Here is an 18293-nt window from a genome sequence, read left to right on the forward strand (position 1 = left end):
CTGGGCAAGATTTGAGGAGCCGCAGAGTCAGGAGAGAAGCGGGGTGCCCTCTCAGGGTGCTGACAAGGTGTGGAGCATGGCACTTTCAGCTTTAAGGTCCTCATCCCCACACCCTGGCCTGGAGGCCCGGACTGGCGCTGCTCCTCCCATCCCCCAAAGGGTCCCCCACACTGTCCATGGCACTCTTGGGGTTACCTGAGAGTTGGTGAGCAGCCCGCCCAACTCTACACCCAGGCCTGTGTATTCAGGCAGGAGGCAGGACAAGGAAGTGTCGACAGTGGGGGTTGCAGGGGCTTCTGGGGAGGGAGACCCCAACAGGCTGGGGGGCAGGCCGGGAGAGGCTTGTGGAGGGTGGAGTGAGTGGCACCCAGGGTGGCTGGGCGGGGGCAGCCGGGCCACAGCTGCAGGCCTTGCTCTGAGGCTGGGGGCCAGGTCTCCCTCTGGGCTCTGCGTGCCCAGCCTGGCCCCTAGAGGAGGGGTCCCTTCCATACCCGCAGACCTGGGCCAGGTGAGCAGGAGGAGGGGGCGAGGGGAGTTGGCTGGCCTGGGGTGGGGTGGGGGTACAGGTGGGCCCAGGAGGGTCGGGGAGGGGGCTGCATAATCCCCACCCCATCTCTGACTGACATCCCTGCAGGGAGCCAATTAGGAAACGCATTTCCTCCACTTTCCAGCTAGGGCGCTTGGATGTTCCAGAAGCTGCTAATTAGAACCTCAGCAGGGTGGGTGGGGTGGGAGTCAGTGAAGGGTAGGCCCCAGGGCCCCTTCCCTCCTCTGAGGCCAGCTCGGGAGATTCTTGACATTGTGCAGCCAGAACACCCAGATCTGGGTTTCCGCTGACCCGGGTGGTGGCCAGTGGGCAGGAGGCCATGGGGAAGTGGGGCTGGAGCAGTGGCCTGGGCTGGTTGGGGTCTGCTGGTCCTGCCCGTGTTCCTGGTGAGAGAGGGCCCAGCAGGTGAGGGTGGGCAGCACACGAAGCAGGTAGGAATTGGGGTTGCGGAGGCCTGAGGGCCAAGCCCCATGCCTTTCTGGTCTGGAGAGACCTCAGGACCGGAAGGAGGGCAGTTCCATTCCCATCTGTAGGTAGGGGAGGGCCACTGGCCCCAGAACCTGAGGAAGACTCCACGTTTGCGGTGTGACTTCGGACCAGGCCGGGCCTCGGTTTCCTGTTCTGTCCAGTGGAGGTCGATGAAGGGATGCGCTGTCCTTCAGGTGTGGCAGGAGGGTGGCCCTGTTGCCATCTCCAAGGAGCAGGGGGCGTTCATGGCGCCACTGTCATCACTGCACCCCCGCCCTGTCCTGGGGCTCAGTCCTCTGTTGCCCTCTAGGGGAATCGGCTCACCTTGCAAATGCTGAGAAGGCACTCGAGGGCAGGCTCAGGGTGGGGCAGTTGTGCACAAAGATGGGGCTTTTTATTATTTTCGAGTGTAGTAGCATTTCCTGTCAACTTCTCAGGAAAACCTAGCCAAGAGGGGCCCTTCTTCTGTGTAGAACGCGCCCAGTGAGTGTGTGTATGTGTGGAGATGTGTGCACGTGTGCCTGTGTGCACCCATGAGCATTCACCATGAAGCCCACATTCGCTCAGCAGCTCCCACATGGGCAGAGCGTGTCCATCCCTTCTGGAGTCACTGGCTCTGTGGCTCATTTACTCAGAAGCCAGGGCTCCAGAACCTCGGTCTGTGGAGACAGGATGGCCAGATGACACTGTTCCCGGGGCACTTACTGTGGGGGCTGTCAGGAAAGACAATGACTTCAGGCTAAGACACCCCTTGGCTTCTACCCCCTGATTCAGGTGGAAGGGGCGCCAGCCTGCCCCTGTCATGCCACCGTCCCCATCCAGTCTAGACCACAGACTCCTTGGCCAGGGTCTAGCCTACAGTGGGTGTAAGCGGGGCCTGGCCCATCCTGCAGAGTGTGTGGAGGGAGGGCTTCCTGGAGGAGGCAGCCCAGGTAATTGGTGCTCACTGGGCAAAGCAAGGCTCCCAGGCAGAGGGAGCAAAGTGTCTGAGCACAGAGACAGGAGCAGGCTGGGGAGATGGGAGGAGAGGGCACATGAGGGTGCAGGGGCGGAGGCTAGGGAGGCTGGTGAGGGTTCACGTCTGTGTGCAGAAGCCACTCGGAGGCCACCAGAGAGCCAGCCCCACTCACACTGGCACACAGCAGGCTGCCACCCACCTCTGCTTCCCTGGGATTCAGAGGCGGAGGGAGAGGACAGACAGGCCGTATTCTGAAAGGTGAGATCATCTCACTTTTGCCAGTTCTTGGAAAAATGATTCGTTCCCAGAAATGTCTATTAGTCACCCCCTTTGTTGAAAGACATTTTGGCACCAACGGATGGAAAAATCAGAATGCTTTTCATGAGATGATTGGTCTCGCGCCTTCCTCCCACCATCCCTCAAGGATGATTTCTGAGGATAACAGCTCCGAGCGGAAGTCCTGTGGGCCTCTCCAGGGAGGAACCGGGTTTGTGAGGCTGTGAGTGTGCATGTGTGTGCACACATGTGCTGTGTTATGGGCCCCTGGCAGAGGAGAGCCTGGGGACCTAAGTGGACCCCACCTCCCCCAAGCAGTGACGCCCTGTCTCTCCTGGGCGGCAGAAATCCCAGAGAGGAGGCCTTGTCAGGCCGGTGACTGTTCCTCCTCTGCAGGCCCCGGATGGGCACCTCACAGTCTTCATTCTCGCCTTGGGTGAGTCCTCAAAAATTCCTAGGAAGGGAAGGCCTTTTCTTCAGGCCAATGGCATGCTGAGACTCGGCAAGATAAGGAGCATGCCCAAGATTGGGGCCCCTGAGGCCTGAGATTTTATGTGCCCTGCCTGCGAGCGCCCCCCATGCCAGGATGCCGAGCCTTTGGCAACAGAATGGGTGCTGCCCCTGCTTGAGGGTCAAGGGCTGGTTCCCCCCACGGGACCCCTGACTCTCTCACTCCTGGTAAGCCAGAAAGGTGTCTCCATGGGGGAACAGCAGGAGTGGTCACCGTGGTTGCTGGGGTGATTGTCACCAGGAGGAGTGCTGTTGGAGATGATGAAGGCAAGATGATGGGTGAGGATGTCAGTGATTCTGGCAGAGGCAGGGTGGGTATGACCGGTCAGTGGTGGGCTTGGCTGTGCAGCGGAGGGAGGTCACGGCAGCTCCATGATGGAGGAGGGAGGAGACTGAGCTGGCAGTGGAGATGATGCTGGCGGTGGAGGGACTGCAGAAGCCCGTGGAGCTGGTGTAGATTAGAGGGGCGCCTGCCCGCTCTTGCCTCGATGCTCAGGCCGGGAGCGAGATGAGTGGGGTGATGGGGAGGCCTCGTGACGGACACAAGGCCTCTTGGCAAATGATGGCCTCTGCCCCTCTTTACACCTCCTGCCCTTCCTCGTCTCGACCTTGGGGTCAGTGGCTGTTCCTGATCGGGGTCAGTCCCTTCAAGGGCAGAACACGGGGCAGGTTACAACCCTGTTCTGGGGGCCAGGTTCCCGTGTCTGCAGCAGACTGTGACTTCAGGGCTTGGAGCGGGGGTTCAGATGTTAGGGGAGCGCCCTGGGGGCTGTCCCCTGAGGGTGGTTAGCCAGGTCCGGGTGGCAGCTGGTGGTGATGGCTGGGCGAGGCCAGTCCTCCCCACCCTGCCCCAGTATTCTCCCCAGCTCAGAAAGTTGGACGCAGCCCAGCCAGCAGCACGTGGCATGGAGTTTCAGAGGCTCACTGACCCTTCCCCGGGGGCGCAGGTCACTGGCCCCCTGGGGATCCTCCGATTTCCCCAGCCAGATGTGACCTCCCCCCTTGAAGTGCCAGCCCCATATGGAGGCCAGATGTGGAGCTGGGTCGGCATGAGTCAGCCTGAGGTCGCAGAATGCGGGTGACCACTGGGTTGGGCTGGGCGGGCAGCAGGCCCCAGTGACAGCTCGGCAGAAGCCCCTGAGCCCGCAGAGTGCTGCACTGACCAGGGCCTCCCGCCATGCACTGTGGGGGAGGGAGTGGGCACAGCCCTGCCTGCCACAGTGATTCCCATCCCCACGGACAGGGCCCAGAGCCTAGGCGTCCACCTCTGCTGCCCCCACAGCTGTGGGTGCTGAGACGTGGCGCTTCCTTTCCTCTGAACGTCCTGTTTTTAGGAAGGAGGTGTGGGTAGGGAAGGGCACCCAATGAAAGATGTTTCTTCCCACTTCACAGATGAGGAGACCGAGGGTCAGGGTGGGGGTGGGGAAAGGTGATCTGTCCAAGGTGTCTGGGGACACCAGCTGGCTTCCCCTACAGACAGTCAGCACTTGTCTTCTCCCTGCTCCCCAGTGACCTGTCTCCAGGATCACACAGTATGTCCCTCCCCACCCCCAGGCAGGGCTGGGATGGGCATCTCTCCCCAGGGGAGATCGATCTAGTGAGTCTTGATGGCCCCCCTTCCCTGGGGTCAGAGCCTTAGCACAAGGACCCAGCACCATTGCTGTTCCCGGGGTCCACCCCTCCTGCTGCTTTACCTGCTTGTGTGAGGCCCAGGCTACTATGGGAGGGGGTGCACCCCGGGGGTACACACCTTCTGAGCAGCCTGGGTTACCTGCGGGGAGGCAGCCGAGGCCTTAAAAACAGAATAGTTTCTCCAAGGCTCCTAAGGGCCACCCCAGAATGGGCTCCTCCCACCCTGGCAGAGCTCTAGTCAGGATTTGCTTTGGTCCCTGTTTCGGGCAACATGGCCCTTTCTCTGGGTGTCCTGGGAGAAGCAGGTTCCATCCTTTGAGGGTGGTTTGATTTCTAGGAGCTGAGCAAGTGTGGTGTTCACATGGTGGCAAGGGACCCAAGTCCCTGCTGGTTGCCCTCCCTCCAGGACAGGGCTCTCTGCAGCATCTTGGGTGTGGCCAGGCGGCAGCCTGGGGTGGGGGGCGCTGCCCCGTGCAGTGGGGTTTGCTGGCAGGACTGTGGGTGGAGGGCTCTTAGCTGGGCCCTTCTGAGAAGCAGGTAGGCATTTGCAGCCAGGATGTGGGCCCTGGGGCGTGGGGACCAACTCTCATGCCTGCCTCTTCCCCTTGAGGCTGGAGCCCCAGTGGTGATGGAAGCTGACCTGGGGGACCTTTTGGCAGACAGGCAGTGACCCCACTGTTGCTGTGTGTGTGTGCTGGGTGGGTCGGGCTGCTGCAGTCAGCCTGGGGGGTAGGTGTGGGTGGTTGGGCATCTCCTGAGGCTGTGTGAGGCCCTGGGGGGCAGGGGGCGGGGCTCTGCTGTCCTCCAGGATCACATTCTGACAGCTGTGGCCATGCCATGATGGGAGGGTGGGGTACATCGGGTCAGGAGTGGGCTGGGCTGTTACAGTTCCTTCTGATGGGGAGCGGGGCAGCCTTGGTGGGGGGAGGTGCTCTCTACCTTAGGCTGATTGCAGGAGAGACCAGTCTCCGTGATAAGAGCGCCCTGCACTGGCAGGGCCAGGCCTGGGTCCACTGTCCTGCCTGAGCTTCTTGCAGAAGAGGGTGGCCAGTCTCTTGAGCTCGTCTCGCCTGAGGACTGGGCCTGCCAGCCCATCTCCCTGGGGAACAGGGCCCCTAGCATCCCCAGAGTCTCGTCTTCTGAACCCAGATCTCCTGATGTCCCCTCCTCCAGGGAACCCCAGGCAATCAGTTCATCCCAGGCCCCCTCACCCCTCTCGCTTCCCAAGAACAGAGCCTAAAAACACCAGGACCCGGCAGGGGAAACTGAAGCCACCTCTGTGTTGGTCTGAGAGAGAAGGGTGCACCGTTACTTCTGCTGAGGGAGGGAAGGATGGAACCTTCCCTAACCCCAAGTTGGGGGGGTCCCCGTTTTATACCAGGTCTGAGGTGGGGCCTTGGTGGGTGTGGCAGGAGGTGGCAGCCCCGGGGTTTTTCTGACCACAGTGCACCTCCAGCCCTCCACCTGATGGGATGAAAACTGGAGGGGGCTGCTGTGACACCCCATCCACACCCCTTCCGCCCACCTGCCCCTGCCGTAGGTTAGCATCCCTGAGAATAAGGCTGGCCCCGCTTGGCTGCTTCTGACCTTCACGGGGCGGGGTGGGGGGGTGGTGTTGGTGCTGGGAAACATGTGGTCAGAGCTGTGCTTTATGAGAGCAGCTGCAGCTCCTGACATGCTTTCCATACCGGAAGATTTATGGGGCCGCATGGTTTTAATGGCTTCTGCGGGGCCGGTGTCCTTCCCTGCTTTGTCCTGGCCGCTGTCTTGGAGGCAGATGGGTCTCGGGCTGGCCTGGCCCATCAGGAGGGCACGGTGGGGTGGGGAAGGCCAGGGCTGACCACCCAAGCCTCCTTGGGAGGGGCAGCTGCTGGGAAGCCCCTGGGGACCCCATCTGAGCAGCCCATAAATCAAGGAGACCTCCAGGAGGCAGGAAGCCTAGGTGCAGAGGTGTCCCAAGCTGGTGGGGAAAGGAGGAGAAAGGCCTGCCCCCCTCCCCAGGGCCACAGCCCCAGGCCCCACCCAGCAGGTCGTCCACCTCGGCTGGGCCGGCAGATGAACGTGCACTGTGTGCTCGTCGCTGACCCAGCGGCTGTGCTGCGTCCTAGAACCTAGAATCTCCCAGACCTGCGAGTGGGGGGCAACAGCCAGCCCAGTGCTGCCTCCTGCCACAGACGGTCCAAGGTGCTGGCGGTGCCCGGTCCTCGGACGGTCCAGAGCTGACCCATCCTTGGTCTCCGGGGTCAGGGCAAGAGCTGGGGACAGAGCGAGGCTTTGAAGGAAACAGGGGCTGCCTTGGGGTGCATGGTTCCCTTTGGAGGAATCTGAGCTTGAGCTCGAGGTGGGACCCCGAGCTCCACTTTTCAGCTCACCCTGGCCAGCCTCCCACTTTCCCAGCGCCAGGACTGTGTGGAGGTGTAGGCCCCAGGGAAGGAGAGCCAGAGGTCTGCGCCTATGGAAGGACATGTCGGGGCCTCGGGCTGAGCCAGGAATGGGCCTGGGCAAGGCCCCTGCCCTGCCTCGTAGCCCGAGGCCCCATGGCTCAGACCAGCCCGATGCTGACCCCTGCCTCCCTGGGCTGGTGCGCACTGCGCTGCTCTCCCTCTCAGAGCCACAGCCCGCCCTTGAGGGCCAAGGGCAGGCCTCTACTGAGGGACGGAGAGCCATGTGCCCAGTAGCCGGGCGGCAGACTCACAGGCCAGCAGGGGAGATCGGCCCTCTTAAGCCCTGCCCTGGTGGCTGGGGTCGGCTCCTGGAGCTCAAGGCCCTCCCGTGAGCCCTGGAGTTGCTGAGGGGGCCCTGTTCCAGCCTGCCTGCTGCCACACCAGCAGAGCTCTGGGGCCCTGGGGACTTGGAGGCCAGAAGACTGGGTGCAGCCCAGTCCCTGGGACCCAGAGGCTGACTCTACTTTCTCAGGGCTGCACTCTTCCCCTGCTTGCTGATCCTACAGGTCCCCACTTCTGTGGTGGAGGGGTACCTTTTGGAGCCAGCCTCACCTGCGTCTCCTCAGGGGTTCCTCCCTACACCTAATGCCTCCTGACTGCACAGGAGCAGATCTGGGGGACCTGTGCAGCTCACCTGTACCGTGGCCCAGCCTGGGAGTGGCAGACACCAGCAGGTGGGGCAGGCTCCTGTTCCAGCCAGTCTGCTTTAGCCACTCCCTCAGTCTGTGCTTTAGAGTCCTGCCCCCCACCCCCAGCTCAGTGCTGGGACCCTCCCTCTTTCTTCGGGGAATTGGGCGGGGGAGGGGAGGGTCTCGGCAAGCCTCTTATCACCCCGGCCTGATCTCACCATCTGCCTTTCTGAGGGTCGTCTCATCTGCCTTCTTTCTGAATAAGCAGTGGGGGATCCTCTCTGAAGCTCCGTGTTCTGGCCAGTTTAGGACATTGGCACATGGATGTGGAGCTTAGACGTCCGGGGGGCTGAGGCTGGTTAGCCTGGAGTGAGCGTCGTGTGGGTGTAAAGGACACAGCCTTGGAGACTGTGTGCCTCAGTTCACTCAGTCGTGTCTGACTCTTTGAGACCCCATGGACTGCAGCACACCCTGTCCATCACCAACTCCTGGAGTTTACTCAAACTCATGTCCATTGAAGCAGTGATGCCATCCAACCATCTCATCTTCTATCGTCCCCTTCTCCTCCTGCCTTCAATCTTTCCCAGCATCAGGGCTTTTCTAGCATCTATCGTTTTTTCCGTGCTGCTAGGGTGGGCGAGAAGCTGCCCCTGGCCATTGCAACCTCGCCCCCACCCAGTTGGGCGGTGCTGTGGGCCCTCAGTGGAGGCCGGTTGTTCCTGGCCCCCAGCCAGCAGGGCGTCAGAGCTGGTGGCGGCCCCGCGCTGTCTTCAGTCTTGCACGCTCCCCGAGGGGGCCGAGTTGGTCTGCCTGAGGTCACTGTTTCAATGTGTATTTTGAGTATTTTCAGCCGTGTGTGCACCGCGGGGACTTGGCCTGTGCACTGCGTGTGCAGCTCATACTTGGTGGGCTGTGTAATATGCGGAGGCGTTGCCAAGGGCAGCGGAAACGTGGACTCTTTCCAGCATAATCACATGAGTCTACCACCACCGGCCCCTGCCCTGCCCCCGGCCCATCCCACCCGCTGCCAGGGTGCTGCTGGGGTGGGACGAGGACGAGGGCCAGCACTTCATCCCCATCGACCTGCGTCCACCACCAGGTCCCCCTCCAGGCTGCACCCTCCGCGTTGGCAGGCCTCCTCCAGGCTGGGGAAGCAGGCAGCCCGGAGAGAGGCGGGGGGTGCAGACCAGGGAAGGTGGGGCAGGGTTCTTCAGGCCACCTGCTGGGAAGGGCCACATCCCTGCAGAAGGCCACCCCAGGGCCTGACCTTGTCCAGCCAGCTCTCTGTGGCCTCACAGCCCTCCCCTCCCACCTGGCCCTGAGCTGAGGCCCCGGATCCTGAGTCTCTGATTCCAATGGTTATGAGTTTGCCGGCGCTGCCAGAACAAAGTACCACTGAGGGGCTCAAACAGGAATTTGCTTTCTCCCAGCCTTGCAGGGTGGAAGTACTGGATCAAGAGGTCAGGAGTGGTTACACCAGGTGCTCTCTTTGGCTTGGAGGCGGTCGTCGTCTTGTTCTTTCTTCACGTGGTCTTCCCTCCATGTGTTTCTGTGTCCTGATCTCTGTGTCCTCATCTTATGAGGACGCCAGTCAGATTGGGCTGGGGCCCACCCTTCGAACTTCCTCTTAACTACCTCTTAAAGACCTTATCTCCAAACACTGCCACATTCTGAGTTACTGGGGGTTAGGACTTCAGTGTATTAATTTACCGGCAGGGAGCAATACCCAGTTCAGCTCGTAACACCAGTAGATAAGCAAAGCCACTTTTTCCGGGGTGCCTCCGGCAGCATCCTTGTTGGGCTACCTCAGCCCACCCTGGCTGCAGGGTGGGACACTGTGACTAGGCTGGGGGTCTGAGGTCCCGCACAGGCGGCAGCTGTACCCTGGGGGAGGTTCATTCTGCATTCAGCTCAGTCCTGAGGAGAGGAAGCTGGGGCTCCCAGGGATGCTGGGGGCGGCTCCCCTCCTTTGCTTAGCTGAGGGGCACTCAGTTGCCACGGTGACCTCTGTCTGCACAGTCAAACACACAGCCCAGCCACTGCTCCAGGCTGGAGGGCTCCCCACCCCCTCCTCCGAGTTCACACTGAGTGTTGAGTCCCTTGGTGACGAAAACATGGAAACGGTTGCCATGGCAGCCATTCTTTGGAGCCCTAAGACTGGAGTGCAAAGTTCAGGATGCCCAGGAACAGCTGAAATGAAAATATGGGAAAATCCGCCACTTGCTTCGCCCCGGAAGGGTGGGATTCGATGGAGGGCCCGGCCATCCGTGCCCCTTCCTGTTGTCCTGGGCCAAGCATGGGCAGAGAAGGGGTGTGGGCAGGGCCCAGGGAATAGCCCCCTGAGACCTTGAGAGAGGCTGGCCAGCATGGGTGAGTGGGCCCAGAGCTAAGAGGGCAGGTGGGACTGCTCGGCCTTCCCTTGGGTGCATGTCTGCGTGGCTCCTGGAGCCACTGAGCCCACCTTGTCTCGGTGTCTTCACCTGTAGAGACAAGCCCCTTTCTCAGGAGGGCTCAGGTCTACACAGCTGCTAGGAGAACCTTCAGCCTGACCAGGGGTGGAGGGAAAGGTGCTGGGTTCTGACCGTGGGGATGGAGGAGGAATTCAAGTTTCCTTTGGCTGGACGTTAGTACAGTGTAGACTTCTGCACTTAGCCTCTGGAATGGTGTGTGTCCCTTGCACCCAGAATGTTCCTCAGCTAGGCCCTGTGGGGCTCTGGTGACTTGAGATAACCACCCAAAGGGCCTTGCAGTCAGAGTTGTTTGGGAAACCCACAGCTGTGCAGGCATACACAATTTGTAGATTAAAGGCTCTGAAAAGTCCCGCAGTAAGAAAACTTTTTGACTTTAACCCACTATTTCACCTAGTGGTTTGAACAAAATCCACCCCCCCCCCACCTTTAAAAATGTTTTTCTCTTATACCTTATATCCTGCAGAAATAGCATCTGTTGATATTCACTAGGGCATTGATTCTCAAAGTGTGTTCCCTGGATCAGCACCATCTGGGAGTTTGTCAGAAGTGTGCCTTCCTGGGCCCCACTCCACACCTGGTGAATCGGAAATTGGGGCGAGGCCAGTGATGTGTGTGTGACAAGCCGTCCAGGGGACTCCGATGCCTGCTCCAGCTAGAGAGCCCCCATACTAGGGGAAGCAGTAGCAGAGAACCGAAAGGGAGGGGAATGGCCTGGAGGCTTGGGGAGGGTCCAGAGGACGCGGAGGCCTGGCAGGGATGGCAGGGGATAGTACAAGGACCCTGGACTTCAGAAGAGGTGCTGTGGCCGCCTTGGAGGGCTGTTGAGGGTGCATGGCCCCTGGGCACTGAGACCCTAGTCTGAGATTGGATCAGGAGCAAGGTTGTGTGTCTGGGGGTGTCGTGAGGCTTGATAGGTGGTGGGGTCTCTGGAAATGCCCAGGAGGTACTGCCCGCTTTGGTTCCCCCCAGTGGCCAGCACTGTGCTCATGGAGGGCACCTGCCCAAACAGCTGGGTTCTGCCCAGAATTCAGGGGGTGTGGTCAGTTCCTATAGTGTCTTCCTGGACTCTAAGGGGGATTGTCCCCAAAGACAGGGCTGGGTGGCACCTTCAACACAGGCAGGAAGTAAGACTTCTCCGAGCAGCGGCCTTGGCTGATGCGTCAGCAGGCAGGGCTCTAGCATCAGCTTCGCCTCCGCACACCCATTTCCCCAGTGGGGCTCCTGCTTGCAGTCACTCCCCCCACTGGATCTCCTGTTCCTTCTCCATTTAACCGGCCGCCCCATCCCGGGCCCTCTTGGCGGCAGGAGCCAGGGGGCCCAGGTGGCAGCCGAGGCCCATGCCCTGCCTGTGCTTCCTTGCAGCCGTCCAGATCCACATCCTGAAGGCGGACAAGGCGGGGGACTGGTGGAAGTTCACGGTGAACATCATCTCCGTGTACAAGCAGGGCACCAGCCGCATCCGCCGCGGCGACCAGAACCTGTGGATCCGCTCGCGGGACATCGCCTGCAAGTGCCCGAAAATCAAGCCCCTCAAGAAGTACCTGCTGCTGGGCAACGCGGAGGACTCACCCGACCAGAGCGGCATCGTGGCGGACAAGAGCAGCCTGGTGATCCAGTGGCGGGACACGTGGGCGCGGCGGCTGCGCAAGTTCCAGCAGCGCGAGAAGAAGGGCAAGTGCAAGAAGGCCTAGCGCGGAGGCAGCGGCGCGCCGGCGGGCTGGGCGCGGGGCCGGCCACCGCGGCGTGGACTTGCCCGCGGGGGCTTCCCAGCTTGGGGGAGGGTGGGGGCGGGGCCGGGGCCCTCGGCGGCCCCGCCCCCAGGCCCCGGAGAATTGAGGACCGAGACTTAGCTACCTCACGGGCTCCCTCCAGAGCAGAGATGCGTTTCCCTGGGGCGGGAGGGCGGCCGGGCGGCCGGGGCCGGCGCAGGTGGGCCGCAGCGATGGGTAGAGAAGGGCACGTGAGGAGGAGAACTGTGATGCCCAGGCCCGCAGCCCCAGCAGAAAACCCCGTCTGGTTCCCCTGACCCTTCCTGGGGGATTGCCACAGGAGCCCTGGCTGTGAAAACGGGGTCTCCTGCAGCTGCCTGGGGGCGCCTGGGGGAGGCGGGAGTGGCCTGTCCAGCCAGCCCTCCCCGTGCCGTCTGCGGTCTCCACCTGCCCCTGCCATCCTCCTGGCGGTGGGGGGTGGGGAGGGGTTCCAGTCTGTGCAGCCAGAGCAGTGAGGCCCCCTCCTGGCCCTGCCCTGGCCGGGCTTTGGGGGTTGGTGCTTGGCCAGGCTTCTGGACCAGGGACACCCCTGAGAAGCTCACGCCGGGTGGTCGGTCACTGCTCACGCCAGAGCTGCCCGATGGAGGAGGCATTGCCAACGCAAAACCTCCCAGAGAGTTTCCTTTCTGGAAAGTTGGAAGCAGCCCCTTTATGACATTTTCCAGGGGAGGGGGATGGGGCACGGGCTGGGCTTACGGCAGCGACACTATTTGTGTAATGACATCAGCTCCCACAAGGCCCCTCAGCAGTGTCAACAGCCGGGAAGGGCCTGGAAGGCAGGCTGCTGAGGCAGTTGGGCCTGGCGGGGGCGGGGGTGCGCTGGCTGGAGTGGGGATCTGCTCCACTGGCTCGGGGGAGGCGTGGGAGTGCCCTTGTCCGGCTGGCAGGGCTGGAACCATTAGGGTCCCGGTACCAGGGAAGCTGTGACCACTTCCTGCCGGGCCCTCACTCCTGGCTCCCCAAAGAGCGGACAGAGGAGGCTTCCCGCCACCATCCTGGTATGGCCTGGGCGGCACCTTGCCCCCTCCTCTCTGGCGGCCCCCTCCTCTCTGGCGGCCCCCTAGTGGGGTCAGGCTCCCTTTCCAAAGCTTCCGAGAGATACTGTCTCCAAGCCGGCAGCCCTAAACGTCCAGGTCTGATGGCCTCACACAGGACCTGTGCCAAGGGCCCCCACCCCCCCTAGCCGGCACTCTGAATTTGAGGCCTGGCTCCTCTCTCAGTCAGGAAATTGGTTTCATCTTCCCTGCTGGAGTTTGGCTGCTCAGAAGGGTCACACCAAGTATGAAGCTCGGGCCCTCCTGGTCTGGCTTTCCTCTGCTTCCTCCTGCATCGCCACCGCCACCATTTACCAAGCACCTGCTCTGTGCCAGGCACTTTACCCGCGTAACCTCACACTATCTTCATGACAGCCCTGTGAGACAGGGGTCCTCACCGGGCACTGTAACCCCTCCTTGGTTCCCTCGCAAGCTGTGGGGGGTGCTTCTGAGTGAGTCACCCGTGAGATGCTGGCCCTGGTGATGGCATCTGGCCTGGAGAACAGACGTCAGGACCTGGGGGCCGGGATGGGCACAGTCACATCTTGAGAGGTGACAGTCGGGGCGGTGCGTGAGGCTGGTGTACACTTACTCCAGGTTCCAGGCAGGCAGGCCATGGCTGGTCCTAAGGTGTAGGCAGAAAGGATGTCTGGCTGCCTGGAGGGGTTCCAGAGATGCCCCCAGGGGCAGGGGAAGGACAGAATGGGCCCGCGGAGGGGTAACTGTGCTGCCTGACTCCAAGGCCAAGGCTGGAAGTGAAGGGCCCTCTCCACACAGTTGGCCCTCGGCCGCCACCGCCCCAGTGTGGTTCGGGTGTGTCCACGAGAGGCTCTGTCCTCTGTGGGTAGTCATCCTGTTTCTGTCCACACCAGCCTGGCTTCTCTGCTTTGCCCAGGAGGGCATGGCAGCCCTGCCAGCTCCCACTCCAGGCCCAAGTCTCGGCCCCCGTTGTGAGGGGGACTTGCACTGGTGGTCTCTGCGGCCAGCAGCCCACCAGGCAGCAATGCATCTTGCTTTAAATTCAGCCAGTCTCGCCCTCTGGCTCAGCACCCTGAGAGCAGAGCAGCCTGGCCTCTGGGGAACGTGAGGGCCACCAGTCAGCCAGAGAGGAGGGGAATTCGGGGCGGGGGGGGGGGGAGGTCAGTCTTGGCAGGTGGCCTTCCCCACCCAGCCAGAACCCAGCTCACTCCTCCTCTGAATCCAGCCACCTCCCCCTTGGGAAAGCACCCCTCTTCTTCCCTTGCCCATCCCCCCCGGGTGGAAATGGAAATAGGAATTGAGGTTCCGGTTTGTACAGTTAGGAAAGGATGTAAAATGGAACTAGATTTTGAAGAGTGTATTAACCAGAGTTGTGATATGTAGGTGTTTGAAGAAAAACATACCAGATTAGTCTTTTTTTTTTTTTTTAAGAGATTTCCAAGTTGTCCTTTTTCTTACCTGCTGGGGGGTCTGGAGCCCCTGACAGCGGGGTCCCTGCCTTTCTGACACATAGTAATGCTAAGGATTGGGGTGGATGGAAGGAAGGAGGATGAGGGGGCTGCCCCCTGGATTCACCTGCAGCTTGGCTTCTGTCCTGAGCAAAGCAGGGTGAGAGGCAGGTCCTGGTGGTAGAGTGGGAGGGGCCCCCGCAGTCCAAGCTAGGGGTGCTGGGAGCTGCCCCAAGGCCTCTGGTACTCACCTAGCACTCTGCCCCCAGAGTAACCGCAGGAAATGGGTACAGCCTGTCTTGGGTTAACCCCAGGCTGGAGACTGAAATCAAGGAGAGACCCCTCGGGGTCAGGAGATGGTCCCTTTAGGCAACTGAAAAATGTTTGGGTCTCACTGCTCAAAGGAAGCCTGGGGAGTGGATGAACTAGACCCATGGATGGGGTTACTGGGCCACGGTTCATGGCCATAGCCAAGTCGTACCCTAAGGGTATAGAAGTGTGTACTTGTAGGGCCTCGCCGCTGCCAGCATCAAGCCAGTCCTCCCTGTCCCTGGACGTGGCTCCACCTCCCACGCCCCACTGCGTTCTGTTCACTCGGAATTGTAAATGTTTAGTTGTGACCATGACATTGTTTGGGTCAGTGTTCCTTTCCAATGCATACTAATATATTATGGTTATTATATATGAATATATTTAATGACATGGAAAAAGTTGTGGATTTTTAAGTTTTTTTTTTTTTGGTTAGCGTTGTAATGGACCCAGATGGAACTTGTAACGTGGGCCCCACATGATAGAACTAAATTCAGATATCAATTAAATAAACTCTTGTACACTGTTCTGTCTCCCAGTCTTTATTGGTGGTCTGAGCTAGGGGTGGTCAGCCTGCTGGGTGAGAGGCTGGCGAGTCTTCAGGCCATTTAAGGAATATGGCTTCTGGTCTAAGAGCTCCCAGGAAGACAAACCTGAGACCAAGGCCCCATGATGCTCTAGAGCAATGGTGCCCAAACTTTTTGGCACCAGGGACCAGTTTCGGGGAAGACAGTTTCTCTACGGACTGGGGAGATGGTGGATGGTTTCAGGGTGATTCAAGTGCATTACATCTGTTGTGCACTTTATTATTACATCAGCTCCACCTCAGGTCATCAGGCATTAGATCCTGGAGACTGGGGGCCCCGGGGATAAGCCAGAGCCTGCCTTTGCTCTTCCCCATCTGACTCAGAACCTGTAAGTAGAGTTATTGCCCTTCATGTAACCAGTTTCTTCTATTCAAGTAGAGGGGAGACTCACCGGCAAAGACAGCAGGGTCAGTGACACCTGAGAATGTTCTCAAGCCATCGTGTCGCTAACGCTTCGTGAGGTGCAGGGATGGGGCCGAGGCCAGCGCCACCAGGAGCTGAGCTCACTGGGTTTCTGGGAGGCTATATTTAAACTTCCAAATGGTTGTGATTTCTCTATTAAATAAGCAATTCAGTCATTAGGAACATGTTGTGTTGCCATGCAAAGTGGAACCGATCGTCACCAGGAAGCTATAATTTCTGCACCCAGCTGTTCTGAAGACAAGTCTCAATGACACAGATTCATCTTCCCCCTGTATGGCACAGAAGGCCCTTCCCCCTGCGTGATCAGCCTGGGAGGACATGAGCTGCTGCTCAGGAAGGACTAAGGGCTTCCCAGGGTGTGCCAGTGGTAAAGACCCTCCTGCCAATGCGGGAGACATATGACACACGGGTTCGATCCCTGGCTTGGGACTATCCCCTGGAGGAGGGCATGGCAACCCACTCCAGTACTCTTGACTGGAGAAGCCCATGGACAGAGGAGCCTGGAGGGCTGCAGTCCATGGGGTCTGAAGCAACTTAGCACACACGCAGGAAGGAATAAGGCCCATCCTGTCTCCTCAAGGGCTGTAGGCATGGGAGCTGTGCTCTCAGAACCAGGGGTCAAAGCCAGCACAGGTGGTTGCAGGGCTGGTCCCTGGTGTAAGCCCCGTCATAAGGGCAGCACTGGCACCCGTGGCAGAGACAAGATACAGGTCTCAAGTGGCCGGACAGGCCAAGGGGAAAGCGAGGCTTTTCTGCAGCTTTGGGCTCCCCTCAAAGCCAGTTCAGACCTAGCTGGACCATTTGCCGGATTTAAGACATCTGCCAAACTCAGTGCAGGAAATCAGCCGGCTCCCTGTGGAGCACTGACCCAAGGTGGTTGGAAAAGTCCATTTCAGAGACTGAAATGCTGAGGCACAAGGAACCAGATTCCCATCAGGGACTTCGGGGCCAGCAGAGTTCAGTCCAAAGCCCAGACCCGCTGGGTGCGAGCTCCCCAGGATCTGGCCGAGGAGGCTCCCACATTTCTAAAGGCCTCCCCCATGCCTCCACCTGCCAGGGCCTGAGACAGCACTGTGGATAGGGGCCGCCTACTCATGGTAGAGACACACCTGGGTTTCAGATTCTGTTGAACACAGCTCTGTCCATGTTAAGACTAAATAAAGATGTATAAGAAATACACCAAGAAAACCTAGGTGTGAAAGGACAGCCCGCCCATGTGAGAAATACAGCAGTGAATTAATCCACCAAATACTGTATCAAAGTGGAGACTCGACAGAGCATCTCACCCCCACCCTCATGTCAAGGGGGATGTGGGTGTACAGGTGCCAAGGGCCCTGCCTCCAGCCCACCCAGCAATCACCCCTGGGTCCTGGGGGCCCAGGATGTAGATATTGTACTTAAGTTTATAAATCCCTTCTTTTCTATGCACTTTTTTATTTAAGTGGGTGGGATCACAGGTGGGAACCACCCCCCCCACACACACACACACAATTAAGTCTGTCAGTGTTTGGGGAAAAAAAAAAGTGGAGACCCGACAGGCCAGCAAGTCTGGTCTGCAAAGATGGAGATGCCTTCTGTTACTGCAGGCAGTTGGGAGGAACTCTGAGGCCATAAGAAGCAATGACAGGAAAGAGGAGCCTTGCCCACTTTTCAAAAAAAATTGGAGGGAAAAACTGCACTTACCTTCAGCAGGGCTAGGTTAGAAAACCTAGCTAGATAAAAGATGACCTTGAACTAGTCTATGCCAAGAGGCAGGAAGTACCAGCCACAGGATAGCCGGCAGTTCTCAGGACGGGTCAGGAGAGAACCCAACACTTCTCAAAGCAGAAGGATGGTCTAGAGTCCTGCAGGAGCCCCGTGGAAGGAGGGTCCAGGGCTTTGCCGGGAACAGGTGTCCTGGGGCTACTGAAAACTAAGCTTTAGTTACAGTTGTTGATAATCGCGAGGCTTCAACAGAACAAAAGTACCAGTTGTAACTAGGTACCCGGATTCCTTGACATGGTACACCTTGCCTGGAGAATTCCATGGACAAAGGAGCCTGGCGGACTACAGTCCATGGGGTCACAAAGAATCGGACACAACTGAGCAACTAAATAACAAGAGTCTTTAAAGGCTTATGATTAGTAAATGATCAGTTCAGTTCAACAATACTTATGCTGTTGTTTTAATTAAGTTACTTTCATTGAAAATGCACCCAAGGTGATGGGGTCTCGCCGTTCTTTCTATGCTGAGAGTTGTAGCTGTTCATGCCACCCATCCAGAGCCCTTAAGCCACCCCGGGACTCCGGTCCTGATGCTTCTGTGGGGTGTGGGGGTGGGAGGGGGCAAACCAGGTGTGGCCAAACCCAACTGGAAAAGGCCATGTGACTGCACCGTGTCTCCTGAGGCAGCAGAGCCTAGGTGGCTCCGCCCAGCCACTTGAGATGCCTTGCCAATTTCAGGCCGCCCTTCAGTTCAGAGTGGGGTGGCTGTCTCCCGTGAGAAGCCCACCCAGAGGAAGCCAGGGTACAGGGGAGCCTCCCTGCCCAGCCCCGCTCCAGGCCTGGATGACAGATCCCATGGTCTCAACCAACTAGCTTCTTCTGCCCGCCCCGTCCCTGGGTCCAGAGAAGTGAAGCCACTGGTCCCGTGACAGTAGTGCGGGGGCCGGGCCTTGAGCGTGCTCAGCCGGGCGGACAGAGGCCGCTGTGTGAGGACCTGGGCTCCACGCTTGGCTCGGAAAGGCCTTCCCCGTGTGGCTGAGCCAGGCCGCCGGGGCTCTGGCTCAGAGATGCCTTCCGAGTTGCCGGGGCTCCATGCTGAGCAAGTC

The 18293-nt window shown here is 59.6% G+C and overlaps 1 protein-coding gene across 2 annotated transcripts in view; it reads left to right on the forward strand.

The window, feature by feature from the left end:
• Positions 1–15000, forward strand: part of NTN1 (netrin 1) — a 206785-nt gene extending 191785 nt beyond the window's left edge. For both annotated transcript variants that reach the window (XM_042255658.2, XM_027974898.3), the window contains exon 7: positions 11298–15000. In XM_042255658.2, the coding sequence (XP_042111592.1) occupies positions 11298–11626 (329 nt within the window). In that variant the 3' untranslated portion in view covers positions 11627–15000. The remainder of the gene's footprint in view (positions 1–11297) is intronic.
• Positions 15001–18293: the final 3293 nt, after the last annotated feature.

The sequence above is a fragment of the Ovis aries genome, chromosome 11 (genome assembly GCF_016772045.2).
Source record: "Ovis aries strain OAR_USU_Benz2616 breed Rambouillet chromosome 11, ARS-UI_Ramb_v3.0, whole genome shotgun sequence".
Lineage (NCBI taxonomy): Eukaryota > Metazoa > Chordata > Mammalia > Artiodactyla > Bovidae > Ovis > Ovis aries.